Source organism: Haliotis rufescens, unplaced genomic scaffold (genome assembly GCF_023055435.1).
Source record: "Haliotis rufescens isolate VD_foot unplaced genomic scaffold, xgHalRufe1.0.p SCAF_6, whole genome shotgun sequence".
NCBI lineage: Eukaryota > Metazoa > Mollusca > Gastropoda > Lepetellida > Haliotidae > Haliotis > Haliotis rufescens.
The window spans coordinates 32,744,369-32,767,403 of record NW_025964334.1 but is presented as its reverse complement, the minus strand read 5'-3'; the positions used below and the strand labels follow the sequence as shown (position 1 = coordinate 32,767,403).

At 41.4% G+C, this 23,035-nt stretch overlaps 2 protein-coding genes across 3 annotated transcripts in view; one reads left to right on the top strand and one right to left on the bottom strand.

The window, feature by feature from the left end:
* LOC124115060 (integrator complex subunit 12-like) lies at positions 1 to 12,496 on the bottom strand. The gene is made up of 8 exons (XM_046475893.2): positions 12,413 to 12,496; positions 11,335 to 11,497; positions 10,471 to 10,563; positions 7,323 to 7,660; positions 6,108 to 6,174; positions 5,162 to 5,254; positions 1,810 to 1,950; positions 1 to 999 (listed from the first exon to the last, which is right to left on the bottom strand). Exons 2-8 carry the CDS (start codon positions 11,461 to 11,463, stop codon positions 559 to 561), a joined length of 1,302 nt encoding a protein of 433 aa, XP_046331849.1. The 5' UTR covers positions 11,464 to 11,497; positions 12,413 to 12,496; the 3' UTR covers positions 1 to 558.
* Positions 12,497 to 18,037: 5,541 nt separating this feature from the next.
* Positions 18,038 to 23,035, top strand: part of LOC124115061 — a 43,530-nt gene continuing 38,532 nt past the window's right edge. For both annotated transcript variants that reach the window (XM_046475895.2, XM_046475894.2), the window contains exons 1-2: positions 18,038 to 18,608; positions 21,747 to 21,919. In XM_046475895.2, coding sequence (XP_046331851.2) covers positions 21,858 to 21,919 — 62 coding nt within the window. In that variant the 5' untranslated portion in view covers positions 18,038 to 18,608; positions 21,747 to 21,857. The remainder of the gene's footprint in view (positions 18,609 to 21,746; positions 21,920 to 23,035) is intronic.

Sequence of the window (23,035 nt, the reverse complement as noted above, 5' to 3'; positions counted from 1 at the left end):
TCTTTGTTTGCATTTTTATTGTCAGAGATCAGATGAATGCCAGCAATTCATGGAGAACATCCCTGAATAACTCCATAGAATTGTTACTGATAATTCACAGACATTTTCAAAAATGTCTGATTACATCAAGAATTAATAGCTGTAGGACAAAACAGTGCTTTCTTATCTTAGGCTGGGTGATGCGAGCTGTCAATCCTATCGCTTCCACTTCCGGAATATTCATTAATTGTATAGTGATGGGGCATCACTGGCATAGTGGAATTCTACACACTGCATATGACAAGCAACCCCACCATCCTACCTGACCATGATGTACCCACCTGGGGGAGTCCAACAGAGTTCAGCATCATATGCAACTGCACAGGACTAACTCCTAACCCCCTTGCCTAAACAATGAGCTCCAAATAGTGTGCCCATGTGGGTAATCAAACCAGTCTTTCACTTGACAAGTGAACATTTTAACAAGTCTTGAGCTACACTGACACATGGTAGTGAGAGGCTTCAATCTTTACGTGCTTGCTCTTCCTTGCTCGCCACTGCTTGCTCATTCTGCTGGTTTTATTTCAAGTGGACCTTCTTCTCGTGCAACTTAGCAGCAGCTTTCTTCTTCATCATCTGAAGTCTTTTGTCGGCGCTGGCTGCAGCTGTTGATGGGGCGGAGCTACCGGACTGCTTGCCGCCGCTGGATGAGACACTTGTGGATGAGCTGGAGGACTTGGCTGAGCCTGATTTTGAAGAACTGGAACTCTTCTCTGAATGGTCAGACTTCTGTGATGAAGTTTTACCAGAATCTGATTTTTGTGACGTCAGTTTGATCGACTCCTGCTTAGAACTAAACTTGTCAGCTTTCTTGGATGACTCTGATGCCTTTGGTTTGGCTGTTTCTGTTTTTCCGGCAAGATTAGCTGCCAGACTTGCGAGGCCACTGAGAGGTTTAGAGTTGCCGGTCTCCTTACTGCTGACACTCTTGGTGGTAGTCGGCTCCTTGATCGCTGCCGTCTGTGAGTCACAAGGAGGGAATACAGTTAAAAGGCTTAACATGAGTTAACAGGTCAATATAATGGGAAGAGAAGAATATGGGAACTTAAATATCAAGTTTTGATGCAAGAAAACAGCATGAATATTTTCATAATGATATGCCATTTCACAAAATACACCCAAAAATGAATAGGTAAAAGTTTTTGATGAACAATGCAACACAAACTGAGATCATACCAAAGTTAATCTCCCAAAGCCAAATATGCCTTTTGAGAGAACGTAAGAGCATGCTCCAAGTCAAAACAAAATTTTGCACATAACAGAAAATATCTGCTGAAAATCAACAAATAACAAATTGAATTAAATTTGGAAACGAAATGACAGTAATGCATTTCATCGTATCCCAATTGCGTGGATCGATGCTCATGATGTCAATCACTGGATTGTCTGGTCCAGACTCAATTATTTATAGCTGGAATACTGCTGAGTGCGGAGTTAATAAAAAAAAACATTAAAAAATCAGACCTCTTGAACAAATTGGGATGACATCATGGCTGGGAAGAAGCATGTGACATTTCAGTTCCATTGGTTGCCGACATGATGTTTAAAGCGTGGGGACTGTATTTTGAGAGAATTGCAAGAACTACCAACAACAGCGATCCCTTGCTACGGCGCTACCTCTGTGATCAGCTGATAATGTTTTTTTGAGAATGGGGGGAAAACATGTCATTTGAAAACCTGAGTTTAATAAGCATTCTCATGGATTCAGTGGAGATGAAATGTACAGACAAATGACTGTAATCCAAGCAGTATATTAGGAATGACGCTGACCTTGGCATCCATTCTCCTAAAAGGCAGCACATTGGCTGGTGTGGTGTCCGTCTTGCTGGGCTTGGTGAAGAGAGGGGGAGACTCCTTGCTCTGTGCTACAGCAGAGGAGGACGACTTGGGCTTCGAGGGCTTGGAAACCTGCTGCGTAACAGATAAACATAACCTGTCATGAACTATAGCCTCACATTACCGGTCATGAACTATAAACAGTCACACATTACCTGTCATGAACTATAAACAGTCACACATTACCTGTCATTAACTATATACAGTCTCACATTACAGGTCATGAACTATATACAGTCACATATTACCTGTCATGAACTATAAACAGTCACACATTACCTGTCATTAACTATATACAGTCTCACAATACCTGTCACGAACTATATACAGTCACACATTACCTGTCATGAAAATACATACATTCTCGCCAGACACACATTACTCCTCATGAAAATACATACCTTACCGCCAGGCACACATTATTCCTCATGAAAATGCATAATTCTCACCTGGCACACATTACTCCTCATGAAAATACATACCTTCTTGCCAGACACACATTACTCCTCATGAAAATACATACCTTCTTGCCAGACACACATTACTCCTCATGAAAATACATACATTCTAACCAGACACACATTACTCCTCATGAAAATACATACCTTACCGCCAGGCACACATTATTCCTCATGAAAATGCATAATTCTCACCTGGCACACATTACTCCTTATGAAAATACATAATTCTCACCTGGCACACATTACTCCTCATGAAAATACATACCTTCTTGCCAGACACACATTACTCCTCATGAAAATGCATAATTCTCACCTGGCACACATTACTCCTCATGAAAATACATACATTCTTGCCAGACACACATTACTCCTCATGAAAATGCATAATTCTCACCTGGCACACATTACTCCTCATGAAAATATATAATTCTCACCTGGCACACATTACTCCTTATGAAAATACATACATTCTTGCCAGACACACATTACTCCTCATGAAAATGCATAATTCTCACCTGGCACACATTACTCCTCATGAAAATGCATAATTCTCACCTGGCACACATTACTCCTCATGAAAATACATAATTCTCACCTGGCACACATTACTCCTCATGAAAATACATACCTTCTTGCCAGACACACATTACTCCTCATGAAAATGCATAATTCTCACCTGGCACACATTACTCCTCATGAAAATACATACATTCTTGCCAGACACACATTACTCCTCATGAAAATACATACCCTTTGCCAGACACACATTACTCCTCATGAAAATACATAATTCTCACCTGGCACACATTACTCCTCATGAAAATACATACCTTCTTGCCAGACACACATTACTCCTCATGAAAATGCATAATTCTCACCTGGCACACATTACTCCTCATGAAAATACATAATTCTAACCAGGCACACATTACTCCTCATGAAAATATATAATTCTCACCTGGCACACATTACTCCTCATGAAAATACATACCTTCTTGCCAGACACACATTACTCCTCATGAAAATACATACATTCTCATCAGGTACATATTACTCCTTATGAAAATACATACATTCTCATCAGGTACATATTACTCCTCATGAAAATACATAATTCTCACCTGGCACACATTACCTCTCATGAAAATACATACCTTCTTGCCAGACACACATTACTCCTCATGAAAATACATACCTTCTTGCCAGACACACATTACTCGTTATGAAAATACATACATTCTCATCAGGTACATATTACTCCTTATGAAAATACATAATTCTCACCTGGCACACATTACCTCTCATGAAAATACATACCTTCTTGCCAGACACACATTACTCCTCATGAAAATACATACCTTCTCGCCAGGCACACATTACCTCTCATGAAAATACATAATTCTCACCTGGCACACATTACTCCTTATGCAAATACATACATTCTCATCAGGCACATATTACTCCTTATGAAAATACATACATTCTCATCAGGTACATATTACTCCTTATGCAAATACATACATTCTCATCAGGCACATATTACTCCTTATGAAAATACATACATTCTCATCAGGTACATATTACTCCTTATGAAAATACATACATTCTCATCAGGTACATATTACTCCTCATGAAAATACGTAATTCTCACCTGGCACACATTACTCCTTATGAAAATACATACATTCTCACCAGGCACATATTACTCCTCATGAAAATACATACCTTCTTGCCAGACACACATTACTCCTCATGAAAATACATACCTTCTTGCCAGACACACATTACTCCTCATGAAAATACATACCTTCTCGCCAGGCACACATTATTCCTCATGAAAATGCATAATTCTCACCTGGCACACATTACTCCTTATGAAAATACATAATTCTCACCTGGCACACATTACTCCTCATGAAAATACATACCTTCTTGCCAGACACACATTACTCCTCATGAAAATACATACCTTCTTGCCAGACACACATTACTCCTCATGAAAATACATACCTTCTCGCCAGGCACACATTATTCCTCATGAAAATGCATAATTCTCACCTGGCACACATTACTCCTTATGAAAATACATTATTCTCACCTGGCACACATTACTCCTCATGAAAATACATACCTTCTTGCCAGACACACATTACTCCTCATGAAAATACATACCTTCTCGCCAGGCACACATTACCCCTCATGAAAATACATAATACTCACCTGGCACACATTACTCCTTATGCAAATACATAATTCTCACCTGGCACACATTACCCCTCATGAAAATACATACCTTCTTGCCAGACACACATTACTCCTCATGAAAATACATACCTTCTCGCCAGGCACACATTATTCCTCATGAAAATGCATAATTCTCACCTGGCACACATTACTCCTTATGAAAATACATAATTCTCACCTGGCACACATTACTCCTCATGAAAATACATACCTTCTTGCCAGACACACATTACTCCTCATGAAAATACATACATTCTCGCCAGGCACACATTACCCCTCATGAAAATACATAATTCTCACCTGGCACACATTACTCCTTATGAAAATACATACATTCTTGCCAGACACACATTACTCCTCATGAAAATACATACATTCTCATCAGGCACATATTACTCCTCATGAAACTACATACATTCTCATCAGGCACATATTACTCCTCATGAAACTACATACATTCTCATCAGGCATTTATTACTCCTCATGAAAATACATACATTCTCAGTGGGATTGGATCATGAGAAACAAGATTCAAGACTAAGATACAGCAGAAGTTGTTCTTAGGAGCTCCTGAAACCTACCATCTTTTTCATGGACTTGGAACACCGAGAACAGTACCACACGAACCTCGGGTCATTCACGTCCTGCTCCGTGACGGGCGGCCGGTGACATTCCTGAAACCATGGAAACAGTCTGTCAGGAGTCATGTATGCATACACATAGATGAGCACATTACGTGTCATGAACTATATACAGTCTCACATTACCTGTCATGAACTATAGTCTCACATTACCTGTCATGAACTATAGTCTCACATTACCTGTCATGAACTATATACAGTCACACATTACCTGTCATGAACTATATACAGTCACACATTACCTGTCATGAACTATAGTCTCACATTACCTGTCATGAACTATAGTCTCACATTACCTGTCATGAACTATATACAGTCACACATTACCTGTCATGAACTATATACAGTCACACATTACCTGTCATGAACTATAGTCTCACATTACCTGTCATGAACTATAGTCTCACGGTGACATTCCTGTAACCATGGAAACAGTCTGTCAGGAGTCATGTATGCATACACATAGATGAGCCAAGCAGTATTCTGGTGATACAGATTGTGGCACTCTACTCACCTGGTGATACAGATTGTGGCACTCTACTCACCTGGTGATACAGGTTGAGGCACTCTACCCACCTGATGATGCAGATTGCGGCACTCTACTCACCTGATGATACAGGTTGTCGCGCTCTACTCACCTGGTGATACAGATTGTGGCACTCTACTCACCTGGTGATGCAGATTGTGGCACTCTTCTCACCTGGTGATACAGGTTGTGACACTCTACTCACCTGGTGGTACAGGTTGTGGCACTCTACTCACCTGGTGATGCAGGTTGGGGCACTCTACTCACCTGGTGGTACAGATTGTGGCACTCTACTCACCTGGTGGTACAGGTTGTGGCACTCTACTCACCTGGTGATACAGATTGTGGCACTCTACTCACCTGGTGGTACAGGTTGTGGCACTCCTGGCACTCTACCAGCTGATTTCCAGAACTGACATCAAACTGTCTGGAATATGTAACGGTGAAAATGCCATTGCTCTGTTTTGATGTATACAGACAACCAATACTTATCATTAGCAACCCTTACTTGTTACACATACATCATCACCATAGAATATTGAGCTCAGCTTAAGGATTTCCGCTGGTCAGTTTAGAGATAGCTGATGTTAGGGGAGTCTGACTGTATACAACTTAGAATGTGGCCCATATTCCAGGTGAAAGTTATTCTCGCTCTCAGTATAGCCATATAGCAGCCTGAAGCTCAGTCTGAGTCTGGTTACCCATCATGAATGAATGAAGTTGGTTTAACACTGCTTTGAATAGTGAGTGAGTGAGTTGAGTTTAACGCCGCTTTTAACAGTATTCCATTTCTATCACGGCGTGTCAGCTTAATGTGGGAGGAAAGCCCGAAGTGATGCAGGTCTCAGACGTTTACCACTTCGGTGAAACCCACGAGCATGGGTATGGTGCTGACAAACCTAGAAACATAATCAGGGAGAACCGGGATTTGAACCCACAATGATAGGTTTCTGGCATGCCCAAGGGACGCAACTCTGCACAGCGAATCGCGGCGCCTTAGACAACTGGGCCTACCGTGCCCCCTTGCTTTGAATAGTCATATCATGGCATGTCAGCTTTGTGTGGAAGGAAAGCCTGAAGAGAAGCAAGTCTTAGACTTTGACCACTTTGGTGAAACACCTGAGCAAGGGTCCATGCAAACAAACCCAGAAACATACTCAGGGCAAATCTTTGATTCAAACCCAGTCAAAGGTTTCTGGCTTGGCTGAGGATGCACATCAACTTGCAGCCCCCTAGATGCACAGTAATCTCTCATTACCCAAGGCAATCTTAGTGCTAAGACTGTTGTAAGTCTATGTAGAATAGTGGGAGTTTACTTTGTGAAATCATGGCAGTCCCAGAACATGGACATTCATGAATCATTGCCAGGCATGTGACTGAAGCAGGTCCAAAAATACTGAAAAGCCAAGAACTTCTAAAGCTTAATTTAAAACCTCTGATTTTTTTCACTAGAAATTTCCGCACTGGAGAACAAAAAGACTGCATTGCGACTATAGTCGGAAATATCACATGCCATTTCAATGCTGAATAACGTATTTGTCCAACTGTGAGGCCTTAAGAACAACCTTGACCTACCTGCAGACAACACAGGATATTCCAAGGTCAAAGGCAAAGTCATCTGCATCCATGCTTCTCTCTTCATCCGTTGACTCATCCTCCACTGCTGCTTCCTTCTTCTCTCGCTCCTTCTCTCGCTCCTGTCTCTCCTTCTCAGCTTTCTCCCTCTCTCGTTCTTTCTTCTCCTGCACCTTCCTTTCTTTCTCCTTGGCTTCCTTCTCCTTCCTCTGTTTCTCCTTCTCTCGCTCCTTCTCCTTCTCCCGACTAGACTTGGACGATTCTTTCTCTGTCGGTGCCGGAGGGTCCAATCTTGGTTTCTTAGAATCCTGAGAGGATTCTGTCACATTCTGAGACAACTGAAGCAAATCAACGATGTCACAAACATAAAGTGAGAGAGTGAGTATTGTGTCACGCCGCATTTAGCAATATTCCAGCAATATCACAACGGGGGACATAAGAAATGGGCTTCACACATTGCACCCATGTCGGGAATCGAACCCGGGTCTTCAGCGTGACGAGCAAACGCCTTAACCACTAGGCTACCCGACCACCCAACAAACATAAAAGGCCAAGAGAACAGGTTTACATGGTAACCAATGTACGAAATAACTCCAAACAAATCAACAGGTCAGACTCGGAGTGAGTCTGGTCTATAGGTCATTGTGCTATTTTTTTAGCAATAACATATTTTTTCTCAAATTCTAACATGCACCAAGTTGAGATCAGTGTTACCCCCCTTCATAACATACTCTGCAAAAAAGGAAGCGAAAAGTGATTTTTGATGTATATTTTATATATCATATAAATAATCAACAGATAGTAATCGATTGTTCAAGACTGGCACACATCATTGTTATTGACCCAAGTTCTATATGGCACACATGTAACAATAGATTTTCACGGTGGAGGTCATCTGTTCTCAATATCTTGTATGGCCACCATTAGAGTCCAAAACTGACTGGCATCGTCGCCCCATGGAAGCAATCAGATCCCGAACTGTGGCCTTGGGAATGTTCACCCACTCTGCCTGCAGTCCTTGTGCCAACTGTCAGAGGTTCCGTGGTTGCTGCTGACGTGTTGATCCACTGCATCCCATAAATGTTTGAAAGTGTTTAAATCTGGAGACCTGGAGGGTAATGGCAGGATGTTGCTATTCCTGAAATAGGCTGTTGTCAATTTTGCTGTGTGTGGTCAGACGTTGTCTTGTTGGAAAATGACGTCTGCTTGTTGCATAATGTGAAAGACGTGTTGCCGAGGAATCTCATCCATGTAATGTTGTATTATTAAATTCCCTGTCTGTTCTACCAGTGTAGGAGATGGCTGCCCACATCACTACACCACCACCAAATCTGTCCACTTCCTCTATGCAGTTTCATGCATAACGTTCCCTGCGCCGCCTGTAAACATGATGTCTACCCGTGGCAAAGCAAAAAACAAGAATCATCACAAAGCCAAACTTGTCTCCATCGCAGTTGTAGCCATACACTGTGACCTTGACACCAGTGACTTCGCAGAGGACGATGCAGGTCCGTCAAAATGACACCTGGAACTGGTCATCTAGCGCAAATACCTTCACGTAGTTCTTTCACGTAAGTTACATAGCCGTATGAATCTGTCCTTTGCTCTAGTAGTGACACGCGGTCGACCGGATCTAGGAAGGTCACATGTTGTCCTGTGTGCCCGATAATGGTTCCACAGTCTTGTAATGGTGCTTGGTGCTACATGGAAAAACCTGGCTGCAGTTGAAGATGATTCTCCTGTTCGAAATCAAACGTTTTATTGCCCAACAAGTCATGTTGCACGTGCATGTCATGTGCAGTGAATTTCCGAACCAGGCTCTCCCGTGGTTGTGTTTTTTCAATTTTTCCATCTTTTCACCAAATTTCTGCAGTACCTCATGCTTTCCACACAAATCAATCTCAATCCATGCAGAAATGACCAATTCATTTGTGGTACTAATTTTGTATGGATGTCGGTAACACTCTGTCAGTTATTTACAATTTGACTACTTTTGCGTTTCTTTTTTTTGCTTTATTCGACTCATGATTTGCAATTTGGGTTGATACCTTTGCATGTGTCAAAGCTAGTGAAATTTGAAACTGGCTAGTAACTTTTAACAAGTTTAAGGTTCGCTAGCCCACATGGCCAGCATCATTCTGAGACTATTTCACTGTACAATGCTCTAATTTCACGCATTGAGCTAACAAGGAAACACATCTTCCCGAAGCAAGAGAGTTAACTGACTTTAAAAGTCCAGTTTCCACCCTTGCCGAACTAGGCTGAAAGTACTGGGCTCGATCGTAGCGCCACCAGTGGCTATTACCAGTTATGTCCCCTCTAAGCCTCTCCTATGGACCAATCAGATTCCCTCTCTCGTATCACTTGCGTTTGCTTCACACAAAATGATGGCGCCCAGTCAGGACGATCTGATCGATAATCAAGATCTATATTGTGATAAAACGGGTCTTACATAGCGAAATGCATCAAATCAAGTGAGCACCTTGATCAAAAACATGAAAAGAATTGGAAAATATCTGCTGACAATGAGTTGGCGGTGCACATGCTTTGCAAATCCTGCAATCGACCAAAAATCTGCATGACAGTTTACGAACTGGATTTCGATTGCGGTGCGCGATTTTGATTGGACTATGCATAGACTCGTTAGTCCAGCCAAAATGTAACTCCATAATACCAGCCTAGTTCGGCAAGGGTGGAAACTGGACTTTTATAGTCAGTTAACTCTCTTGCCTTAGGAAGATGAAGGAAACATGAAAGAACATTCTCTCATTCTCATTTGCCGTAAGCAACACACCAGCGCCAGTAACCCATCATTACTGGATCCTTACACAGCTAAGAGTCACCACTGTGTCCTGCATGGCCCAGATGGCTCTGTGCCCCTCTGATGGCAAGTCAAGTTTCACTTCAGTCAATGCTCAACATGAGACTCGAACACTATTTCATCTAGATGTTGGAAGAAAGCCTCAAATTGTTTACCACTTTGGTGAAACTCACCAGCACGGGTTGACGCTAACAAACCGAGAAACATAATCAGGGCGAATCTGGGATTCAAACCCATAGCGACTTGTAGTGCCCTGGACACCCGACTTAGCCACCCCATGACATGGGTATATCAGTTACAAGAACATTACACAAGTAGGTTACCCACCTTCTCAAAGTTCCTCTTCTCGGTATCCCGCTTGCGACTGCTGTCCTCCTCCTGTTTGTTCTTGGAGGGTTTCTCTGACTCGCTAGACCCCCCCTAGACAGACAGGATCATAGAAGCAGTTCAAAAGTTAAAAATATGAAAATAATCCTTCCTTCCTGGGATTTCTGTCCTTGTTTATGTGCTCACTACTCCAAGTCATAACCACAAAACATTGACTTCCAGAAATGGTTTTTTAAAAATTATTTTTGTCCAGTATTTTCTGAACCCATTTGGGTTTTTTAAAACATTCCCAGAACACTTTTAGACACATATTTATTTTCCTTTTTATCATGTTTATCCATCTTTCATGAATAGAAAAATGAAAAACAAATCCAACTACAAAAGTCATACAAAAGTGTATTATTGTTTATATGAAAAACATTTTAGATAATGATTTATGATGTTTCTCAAATGAATTGTATACATGCAGTCTCTGACTTAGGTAAACCTATTATTTTAAGGTTTATAACAAGAAGTAACTACAGTAGAACATGGACATAATGAACTTCAAGGAACCGGAGAAATCAGTTTATTATACAAGTTGTTCATCAGAAACGTCCGCCTTCTTTGATAAACAAAAGCACAATAATTACAGCATTGACTTTTATGTTTAATGAGTATTTTTTCAGACAAGATTAGTCCATTGAGTATAAACAGTGTTAGCATTTCATTGTCCCATTTAACCCAAGTACCCAAACAACTTCATGCCAAATACAAATATAATGAGCTGCACAGATTTCTCCATATTTTGACAAACAAAAGCTGATGGGAAGTAAAATTCTGTCAGCCTTAAAATAAAAAGTTGTGGCCCTAATTGGGTTGTACCTTCTGATCCCGCCTCTGTGCGATCACATCGTCCAGCATGGCCTTGAGTTGAGCAGCCGAGTCCTTGCTCCGGGAGTGTAGCAGTTTGAGAGCCTTCACGAACATGGGATCCAACTCTAAGGTAGCCATACTGAACTCACGTAGATGCTTCCTCTGAAGAAGTCTGGAAACAAAGTACTGAATGTGAGTGAATGTTGTTTTATGCCGCATACTGTTTTATACCAACAGCTGACATAATACTATACCACCCGTGAAGCTTTAACCACTAGGCTACCCGACCGCCCCGGGTAGGAGAGTGAAAATTATTGGCTTCATACAACCAAGAACATATTTATATTGTAATCTAGGCTTTGATAAATGCTGGCTTCGAACCTAATCAAGCTTGTAATTAGTATTTTTGTAACTCAGACGTAAGAAAAACACACAAGCTTTCTCTTCAATTTGCCTCTACTGAAAACAAGACAAGCTAGTTCACTCGGAAACGTGTTTGTGTTATCGGCTTTGCTATGCAGAGCTCTATTGTTTTGATTTGAGAATTGAAATGCAGGTGACGTGACACTTGGAAATTATTTAATGCATGATTTTAAAAACAGAATGTTGACGTACAGTCTGTTTAATCATGAGGGTTAATTTTGTACCAGTCTGTTTTCGCAGGGGGTAATTATCCTTTCTTCTGTTTTGGGTGTGGTCTAGAATATATCCATTATAGTTATTTTTCCATACTTTATTCAATATTTCTACCATGTTTTATAGTGTGAAATATGAAAATTGTGGGTTTTACCGTTGTTACGTTATGTCGTTTTTAGACGAAGGTGTGCAGTTTTCCCAACGTCACTAGCAAATAAACTCGGCACCGATCCAAAGATATTATCAGTGAATGTATGGGTGTAACTTTACGATTCTGTTAACAGGATATAGCCTAGGCCTATACCTGTGCATTATGCATGCTCTCTGGTACAATGCCGGTCAGTTGAAATGGAGCCTTACCAATTTCCTCTGTCAAAATTGGTTGTGTCAGAAGTTAATGCGTTGCACTCCCTTCAGTGAAGAGTTCACAATACATTCATGAAATACAAACCTTTATCCGTTTACTGTAGAAAGCGTAACATACACACTCAGGCGCTTCTTAGCGACATCGGTTTAGAGTTATCTTCCCTTTTCTGTTTCCGTTCCGGGAAAAAACGATTTCGGATTCACAGATGATATACGAAATTTCGCCTTAACTCTATCAAAGAATGATCACCCATTTTCGTGAATTTAATTGATACAAACTGTCTCGTTTATTTAATGAACGATGTTTACGAAAATACTCGATCTAGGTTACTGTTTACCTCATCTCAGAGTTTTTTTTGCTGCACTAAAGTACTGAAAATAATTACCCTCCCCTAATATATATATTTTGGGATGACCCTCTCAAAGTCCTTGTTCTTTCTTTTCATGACCTAACCCGAAAAGCCAAAATGCAAGTCACTTTATATTTTATTGTAAATTGTCCAGTTTATATGACCCTCCCATAGAGACTGTCATATACTTTGCTCACCCTCCAGAATACCTAGGTTTGTCAGGTCCACGCACGTGCTCGTGGGTTTCAGCAAAGTAGTAAATGTCTGAGACCTGCATCATTTCGGGTTTTCCTCACCCATTAATCCGACACATTCAGCTGAAACGCCGTGATAAAACTGGAATACTGTTCAAAGCGGCAGTAACCCAACTCACTCACTCAACAAGAAAACCTAGGCACCCGTTGACTTCGAACCTCGTGCAAGTAGCATCATAAAATCCCTTCACACATACATACTCATCCATAGGTGAAGTGAAATGGGGTTTAACGCCGAGTGCAAGATTATTGCAATTATATTGCGACGTGCATGAACATGCTAGTGCGTACTAATGCAGGTTTTATAGTGATAGCACACTGAGACACTATGCTGCTGTTTAACATGGATACCCCACTCAGACACAGTATACTGACTCCGAGCCGACCAGTCCTTGTTTACCGAACGCCAGGCGCAGAAAGAACAAGTAAGACGCTCTATCCACAAGACCACGGAGGCGGTGCGCCTATCGATAATAAGACTTTCTGAGTGAGTGAGGTTTGTTTGTTTCTTTCTTTGTTGTTTGACGCCGCACACAACAATATTCCAACTGTATGACGACAGTCTGCAAAGAATAGAAGCTGGACCAGACAATCCAGTGACTGACATCATGAGCATCGTCCTACGCACATGGAATACGATGACATGCATCAACCAAATCAGTGACCACCCGATCACGCTAGTTGCCGCTTACGGGTTGCTGAAGACCAATTCTAACCCGGATTTTCACGAGGCAAGTAAGTGAATGTTTGTTTTACGCCACAATTAGCAATGTGTGTGTGTGACGGAGATCTTTGAACAGTTCTTTATTTCTGTTATGGGAAACAAATCATTGCGTTTCAGTTTAATCTTCGAGGAGAGCCGGAAGTGAAACCTATGGCTATGGTGCTGACAAACCAAGGGTCATAATCAGCCCTTATAGAGGGATTCGAACCCACGACCACGGGATCCTGGTACGCCTAAAAGGAACGCAACTCTGCAAAGCCACCGACCCACCCGTTCCCCCTTATCACCAAATCAACTCATTCACTGTCCTAGTTAATCAATGTACACCTATTCACATGGACGGGGGTTAATGGGCCTCCAATATCAGGGATTAACACTAAATCCGGACTCACTATGAAGAAAATGAGGCTTGTCTCCGGAGGATTAACCATTTGGCATTAATCATATAGATCGACCACAGGGTCAATATTGTTTTATGACTTATCATTAACCCACTCTGCATGGTTCAGTCCAAACATTGGACCTCGGCCGGCACTGCCAGGAATCCACAGTGGGACTAATTTCGTGCACGTGACTATCGCATGACTTTTCAAATTGTTTTCCGTTTGCTTTTGTCTTTAAATCAAAGTGTGTACCTGTTTCTGATAAGTACAGACTAACGGGTTTTAACATTTGAAAAAGGAATGTCGTGTTATAGGACCTATATGTGGCGGGATCTGACGTCGCAATATTATTAGTTATTTCATGCAAAACCATCACTCCACTGCTGTCCGAGGTATTGCAGGTAGCGGAATAAGCTGAGTGGTCCCGGCCGGTACCGAAATCATCATTATCAGTAGTGGCAGTATTAGGAATATCTTCATTGTTACTTTTATCATATTCATATATATTGACGACGACAATGGTGCTGCTGATGTTGATGGTGATGATGCTGCTGCTGATGATGGTGATGGTTCATGGTGTGTTATTCACTATATATAAGCCTTTCTGAACTGGTATACAACTTTCTGTCTTTTAACACACATACAGTGTTGTACAAGAAAATACATAACTGTTTACAAACGCAAATAAAATAGAAAACATAATGCTATCGGTACTTATTTTGTAAGTTTCAATTACCAATAACAAAGGCCAATAAATAAGGCAGAACCATAAAATCAATCCACGTACAAACAGTGGACTCGCAATCTCCAATAAATGACGAGACTTTCAACACGGGGTCATCTAACAACACTCCGATGTGTTCGAACAAACAACAACATAAACATATCAGACACTGCATATTTGCCTTCCATGGGCAATCTATTCTTTGAATGTCAGATAAAAGACAAAGTTTCTACGGAGTGGGAGACGGCTAAATACCGGAATAATGACTTGACTACCAGCAACAACTTTTCAAATTGTTTTCCGTTTGCTTTTGTCTTTAAATCAAAGTGTGTACCTGTTTCTGATAATTACAGACTAGCGGGTTTTAACATTTGAAAAAGGAATGTCGTGTAATAGGACCTATATGTGGCGGGATCTGACGTCGCAATATTTTTAGTTATTTCATGCAAAACCATCACTCCACTGCTGTCCGAGGTTTGTAGGTAGCGGAATATGCCGAGTGGACCCGAGTGGTCGCTGACACGGACACCAATGCTGGAAATTTGAGTGGAAAGGATTTATTGGGTTACATATTCATAAAATAGGATTTATTGGGTTACATATTCCTAAAATAAGATTGATGATTAACATCTGGTCAGTAGTCTTGTTTCAGTTGCATTTGGGTGTTTATGAATAACTACAGCAGCGGAGAGTGAGTAACAACAACATTTAAGTCATTATCACGCTGGTCATTTTCGTCTAACCCATTGTTGCTGTGGCAATGTCACGGTTAAAAAAGCTGCTGTGACATATCCACATAGCTGCTGTGACATATCCACATAGCTGCTGTGGCATATCCACATAGCTGCTGTGACATATCCACATAGCTGCTGTGACATATCCACATAGCTGATGTGACATATCCACATAGCTACTGTGACATCCACATAGCTGCTGTGGCATATCCACATAGCTGCTGTCACATATCCACATAGCTGCTGTGATATTTTTACATAGCTGCTGTGAAATATTCACAAAAGCTACTGTTACATATCTGCCGTGACATATCCAAAAAACTGCTGTGGCATATCCACATAGCTGCTGTGACACATCGACAGTTGCTGTGACTTAGTGACATAGTTGCTGTGACTTAGTGACATAGTTGCTGTGACTTAGTGATATAGTTACTCGGACGTATTCACGTAGCTTCTGTGACACATTGATAAAGTTGCTGTTACATATTGCTGTGTTTCCCTTCACCATTTCATTGTGAGATCATTATTCACTAATAATTATTCCCTGTTGTACATGAATTGTCTTTTTCCCACCTCAACAACAATAACTGTTATTTCATTAATAAACAAAAACACGAAGTAAGTTGATATTACGTCAAAATAACTTATAAGAGTCCGTATGTAAAATATTGATCAAATCTCGAAATAACTTGTCGGGCAAATGAAAGTATACTATAATGAAACAAACAAGATATGGTAATTCGATGGTTATGTATTGCACTGTTTCCCCGACTGTTTTCAGTATAGCAACATTTGTAATGTTGTGGGCCAATCCAATTTTCAAGTGTATACTTTCTTTTACCCGACAGTTCAGTATTACTTTCCGTTTAAGCTCTTTAGATCTGACAAACAAGTTGAGCCCTATCCCCATAGCTTGTGCCTCTCTAATATATATAATCACATTTCCCTAAACCGCTTAATATCCCTCACTGAAGACAATGTCGTTGAAGTGAACCAAGTGTGTGGACGAAAGCTTATCTAACAAACGTTTCTACCTTATCGCTTGCTACAGCCTGATAGATATCCCCTGACGCGCCTGTTTCTACCGTGCGACGTGAAAGACCTTTCTTTTCAATCTGCTTCTCATTTTTCAAATCCCAAACTATTTTTAAGAAAGTTTACGTCAAACGGATTTAAACCAGTGCGTACTTGAGAGTGTTCTTATCAGTTATAAATGCCCAACCAATGCATCTACAGCAGGTGGACTCGCCACAGTGTTACTGACTGGTGTCGGATATTTTCTTTCACGGCTAAAACCGAAATCGTTCATACAGGTCATACATGCAAACGTGCATTTCATTACATAGTCAAATATTCAGTGGATTTTATCTCCATTTCGTGATATTCGCCATTAAAGAAAGGAGATTGGCCACTGTTTTAGGGAGGATGATTCTTCTGGCTCATCACGGTAATCATTATCAACATCATAATCGTCGTCGTCGTCGTAGTCGCCATCATCATGCCCACCACCACCATCATCGTCAACATCATCATCATTATCAGTAGTGGCAGTATTAGGAATATCTTCATTGTTACTTTTATCATATTCATATATATTGACGACGACAATGGTGCTGCTGATGTTGATATTGCAGATGCTGCTGCTGCTGCTGGTAATGGTTCATGGTGTATTATTCGCTATATAAGCCTTTCTGAACTGGTATACAACTTTCTGTCTTTTAACACACATACAGTGTTTTACAAGAAAATACATAACTGTTTACAAACGCAAATAAAATAGAAAACATAATGCTATCGGTACTTATTTTGTTAGTTTCAGTTACCAATAACAAAGGCCAATAAATAAGGCAGAACCATAAAATCGATCCACGTACAAACAGTGGACTCGCAATCTCCAATAAATGACGAGACTTTCAACAAGGGGTCATCTAACAACACTCCGATGTGTTCGAACAAACAACAACATAAACATATCAGACACTGCATATTTGCCTTCCATGGGCAATCTATTCTTTGAATGTCAGATAAAAGAGAACGTTTCTACGGAGTGGGGAACGGCTAAATACCGCAATAATGACTTGACTACCAGCAACCCTTTGTGTCACGGCGCTCTGCTTTAGTCAAGGGTCGGTGCGCGTACCTATGCTTTCATAAAAACGTTTATGACATAAACAGTGATAGCCGACTGCCATACCGTGAGTTATTATAGAAGGCGACACTAGAAGTAAAGAAAACGAGATTATCGGATTACCGATTAGTTCTAAGGTCACGTGACTACAGTTGGACAAACATAAATGTTGGAAATTATTTGACATTTGCCATTCACATATCGATGGTATTGAAATGGACGGTCGCAAAATTCAATAACTTTTTTTTATATATCACGTTTGTATGATTTGTATTAGCAAACGTTTTGATTGTCGCTTGTGTGTTATAGCTCTTATTCTATGTCGGTTGCGAAACGGTATTGGTCGTGATTGACAGCTTTGTTGTTCATTGCAGATCGGTTTGACTGTAAGAGAAGTGAAATGTACAAGCAGTAATACACAACACGAACTCGAGGCGATGGCTGTGAATACTTGCACGAGACTAGGTAACGGGCCTTATTTACCTATCTCACCCACTTAATCAAATGGTTATCAATCAGTGGAGTATCACTGTGCTTGGTATGAGTGGCAGTGTTACCCAGTTCGCATGACAGTGAAATGACAAGTGGTTTGTTCCTTTCAATTGCAACGGATACGTACAGTATGTGCTCTCTGAACATTTACAGTCGGGATATTTACACGTCGCAACTGGTCATATGTGGTCAGTTGGTCAAATGAAAAAAACAAACATAAAAAGGGTGTCTAGGGTGATGAATGGAAAGACGAAAACACCTAATGTTCGTGTATGGTGAAGGAAATACTGTGACGGATTGAATCTGGACATTCCAAACGTGTGCCTGACTGCCTGGGGGTGAAGCCTACGGCCCGTGGGGGTAGGGACTGTGTGCTTTGTCCCGCTTTGTGCGTGTCCGTGATTCGGACACGGGGGCTGAGATTATGGATTAACGCCTAGTAACAATATGAGGATTATGGTGACTTATTGAAAGAAGCCTTCGTGATTATTGGTAAGTACAATGGCTAACAACAGAATCAACACTGGCTTTATTGTACACAGACTGATAAAGGTGCAACGTAAGTAGAGATGTGATCATATTCAAGGTTTGAGACAGCATTTACCACACAACACGTTACATTTGACCGTCAATATCATTGTGTAGTACCATGATGTGTCATATGGGTAAGTGCCGGTGGCAGTTCAAGTAATGTGCTGTTAACGTAGCTGTTTGTTTGTTGTTTATCGCCGTATTCAGCAATAGTCCGGCTACATGACTACGGTCTGTAAACCATCGAGACTCGACCAGACAATCCAGTGATTGACATCATGAGCATCTATCCACACAATTGGGATGCGGGTGGGTGGTGTGTTTTTGTCGACCAGACAATCCAGTGATTGACATCATGAGCATCTATCAACGCAATTGGGATGTGATGAGCTGTCCGCGAACATTAACCGCGGCAGTACATGAACATGCATGGATAGTTAAATATTAAATACATGTACACCAAAGTTTTAAGTAATCAACAGCTTTACATTCGCCCGTTTATCCATATTTGTTTTACCGTTATCAAATCAATGTACATTTCATCCCAGTCAATAATTCCGCCCAAACAAGATTGATTCAGAACATTACATATCCAGCTTTCTGTCCATAGTAATGTACTTGTATCGTGCCTGACATCAAGATATAGTTATTAGTTTACTAATGAGTCCAACAACCGGGCATAATTACGTCCAGTTTGCCTCAGCACGAAACAATGGTTGGCTACCAACACTGCGAATGATTCGTGGCTTGACGTTGCCATGCAGTGTTTTTATGAGGAAGTATCCACAAATCAGACGCCTAAAAAAATATTAAATGTTTAACTGGCCAGAAATAATTAGGTAGAACCACGGGCAGGTTTTATAGCTTTTTATCGATCTGTTGTGTACAAATGAGGGGCGGGCAGCCTGGAAACTGGTTGGGGTAGCAGTGTATCACATGGGGATAGATCACTTTGATGTGGTATATCGAGGGACAAGTGCACTCGGCACAGATGTTCTTGTATTGCCAAACTGTCGCGGACTCGTCATAGGGGAGAGCGCAGGTACTGTTGGGTCTACTTCCTGGTGTGTGGTAGTGTGATGTTATAGATGTGGCGGGTAGTGATGGGGTGGGTGATATATATGTGTGAGATAGTGATGGGGCGCGTGATATATAGGTGTTGGGTAGTGATGTGGTGGGTTATATAGATGTGTAGGGTAGTGATGGGTGTTATGGATGTGTTGGGCAGCGATTGGGTGGGTGTTATAGATGTGTGGGGTAGTGATGGGATGGGGTGTTATAGATGTGTAGGGTAGTGATGGATGTTATAGATGTGTGGGGTAGTGATGGGATGGGTGTTGTAGATGTGTAGGGTAGTGATGGATGTTATACATGTGTAGGGTAGTGATGGGGTGGGTGTTATAGATGTGTAGGGTAGTGATGGATGTTATAGATGTGTGGGGTAGTGATGGGTGTTGTAGATGTGTAGGGTAGTGATGGGTGTTGTAGATGTGTAGGGTAGTGATGGGTGTTAAAGATGTGAAGAGTAGTGATGGGATGGGTGTTATAGATGTGTAGGGTAGTGATGGGTGTTGTAGATGTGTAGGGTAGTGATGGGTGTTAAAGATGTGTAGGGTAGTGATGGGATGGGTGTTATAGATGTGTAGGGTAGTGATGGGTGTTGTAGATGTGTAGGGTAGTGATGGGTGTTAAAGATGTGTAGGGTAGTGATGGGATGGGTGTTATAGATGTGTAGGGTAGTGATGGGTGTTATAGATGTGTAGGGTAGTGATGGGGTGGGTGTTATAGATGTGTGGGGTAGTGATGGGTGTTATAGATGTGTGGGGTAGTGATGGGGTGGGTGTTATAGATGTGTGGGGTAGTGATGGGATGGGTGTTATAGATGTGTAGGGTAGTGATGGGTGTTATAGATGTGTAGGGTAGTGATGGGGTGGGTGTTATAGATGTGTGGGGTAGTGATGGGTGTTATAGATGTGTGGGGTAGTGATGGGTGTTATAGATGTGTAGGGTATTGATGGGTGTTATAGATGTGTGGGGTAGTGATGGGATGGGTTTTATAGATGTGTAGGGTAGTGATGGGATGGGTGTTATAGATGTATGTGGTAGTGATGGGATGGGTGTTATGGATGTGTAGGGTAGTGATGGGATGGGTGTTATATATGTATGTGGTAGTGATGGGATGGGTGTTATAGATGTGTAGGGTAGTGATGGGATGGGTGTTATAGATGTGTAGGGTAGTGATGGGATTGGTGTTCAGGATGTGTAGGGTAGTGATGGGATGGGTGTTATAGATGTGTGGGGTAGTGATGGGATGGGTGTTATAGATGTGTGGGGTAGTGATGGGATGGGTGTTATAGATGTATGTGGTAGTGATGGGATGGGTGTTATGGATGTGTAGGGTAGTGATGGGATGGGTGTTACAGATGTGTAGGGTAGTGATGGGATGGGTGTTATGGATGTGTAGGGTAGTGATGGGATGGGTGTTATGGATGTGTAGGGTAGTGATGGGATGGGTGTTATAGATGTGTAGGGTAGTGATGGGTGTTATAGATGTGTAGGGTAGTGATGGGATGGGTGTTATAGATGTGTGGGGTAGTGATGGGATGGGTGTTACAGATGTGTGGGGTAGTGATGGGGTGATGCATACAGCTATTTTTCACATTTTGACCTTTTTGAAACATTCGTGTAACCAATAATTTGAGAACTGCTTCATGGATTCTTTTCCATGAAAAGTTAAGGAACACTTTTTGTACTAATAGGAGAGTTGCAGTGCAAAGTTTGATTTTGATATGTGTATTTTCTGAAAGAAATATGATTTTTTTCATGTTTAGAACTTAGAACTTTGTTAATTTCAACGTTAATGCGACCTATAACTTGAAAACTACTTCATGGATTCTTTTCCAGTTTCTATGCCAATAGGAGAGGTGCAGTGCAAAGTTTGCTTTCGATTAGCGGATTTTCTGAGAAAATGTTGCTTTTTATGTTTTGATCTTAGAAATATGTTGGAATAGTCGGGGGTATAAGTGAGCCCTGCTCACCTTTTGCCTTGTCGTACATTTTAGAGTATAATGCATGCTATTGATTGTTGAATATGTTCAGTGTCTATCAGTGGGAAAACAAAGGATATTGACTTTGGAGATGCGACCCAGGACAAGATACTGGGCGAGGGAAGACTAGAACCAAGAGGAGACTGGAAGAAGAATCTTCAACATGGCGATATTTCACATCAAGTACCCGAGACGGAGAGGATTTCTGAAGTGGGATGAACTTGGGTTGGTAGTGTAGCTAGTGTTAACTTAATTAACAGCTTACCTATACTATTGTCATGTTTCGTCGCCCGGATTACACATTTCTGGATTGAATACTGACTGGTGCGGAGGAATATCATTTGTGAGTGAGCGAGTGTGCGTGTGTCATGTGTGCGTTCGTGCGTGCGTGCGTGCGTGCGTGCGTGCGTGCGTGCGTGCGTGCGTGCGTGCGTGCGTGCGTGTAAATGTCGGATCCTAGGGCCCGGTTGCACAAAACGATATTAGCTCTTAAACTGTTTTAAGTTTATATTAAAGTATGTAAGAAACAATAGTCTTAACATTTGGGTAATTGGGCCCATGTGAGCTGCAAGACCTAATGACTAAAATATATTTATTTTAAGCTTCAACTGTATTTGACGAAACGCATTCCATTTTTTACATTATTGCATATAAACAACTTAAGGGATCGGGTGGTCAGGCTCTATGTGTTCATTAAGGGACGATGGGGGTAATCCAATGATTAAAGCGTTCGCTATTCACGCCTAAGGCCGGGGTCAGATTCCCATGGGTACAGTTTGTGGAACCCTTTTCAAATGTCCCCCATTCTTTTGCTTGAATATTACTAAACGCGACGAAAACTATGTCACTTTGTTCATTAACCAGAGCTTTTACGGTGGGTGAAAGTGACGGCACAGATCATGACTGGCCCGTGAAGATCCGGGGTAGAATAGGTCTTCAGCAACCCATGCTTGCCGTAAAAGGCGACTATGCTTGTCGTAAGAGGCGACTAACGGGATCGGGTGGTCAGGCTCGCTGACTTGGTTGATGCATGTCATCGATTCCAGTTGCGTGGATCGATGTTCATGTATTCAGTTACTGGATTGTCTGGTCCAGACCCGATTATTTACAGACCGCCGTCATATAGCATAGAGTGCGGCGTTAAACAACAACAACAAAAACAACAACAGATCATGACTCCATTTTCCACATGGAAACAATATGTAAAGCCCATTATTGATGTCGCCGGACGTGTTATGGTGGGGATAAAGCTAAAAATAGACCAAAACCTCACCCACTCACTCACTCACTCAATAACTCACTCACTCAATAACTCACCCCGACAACTGAAGCTAGCAGCAA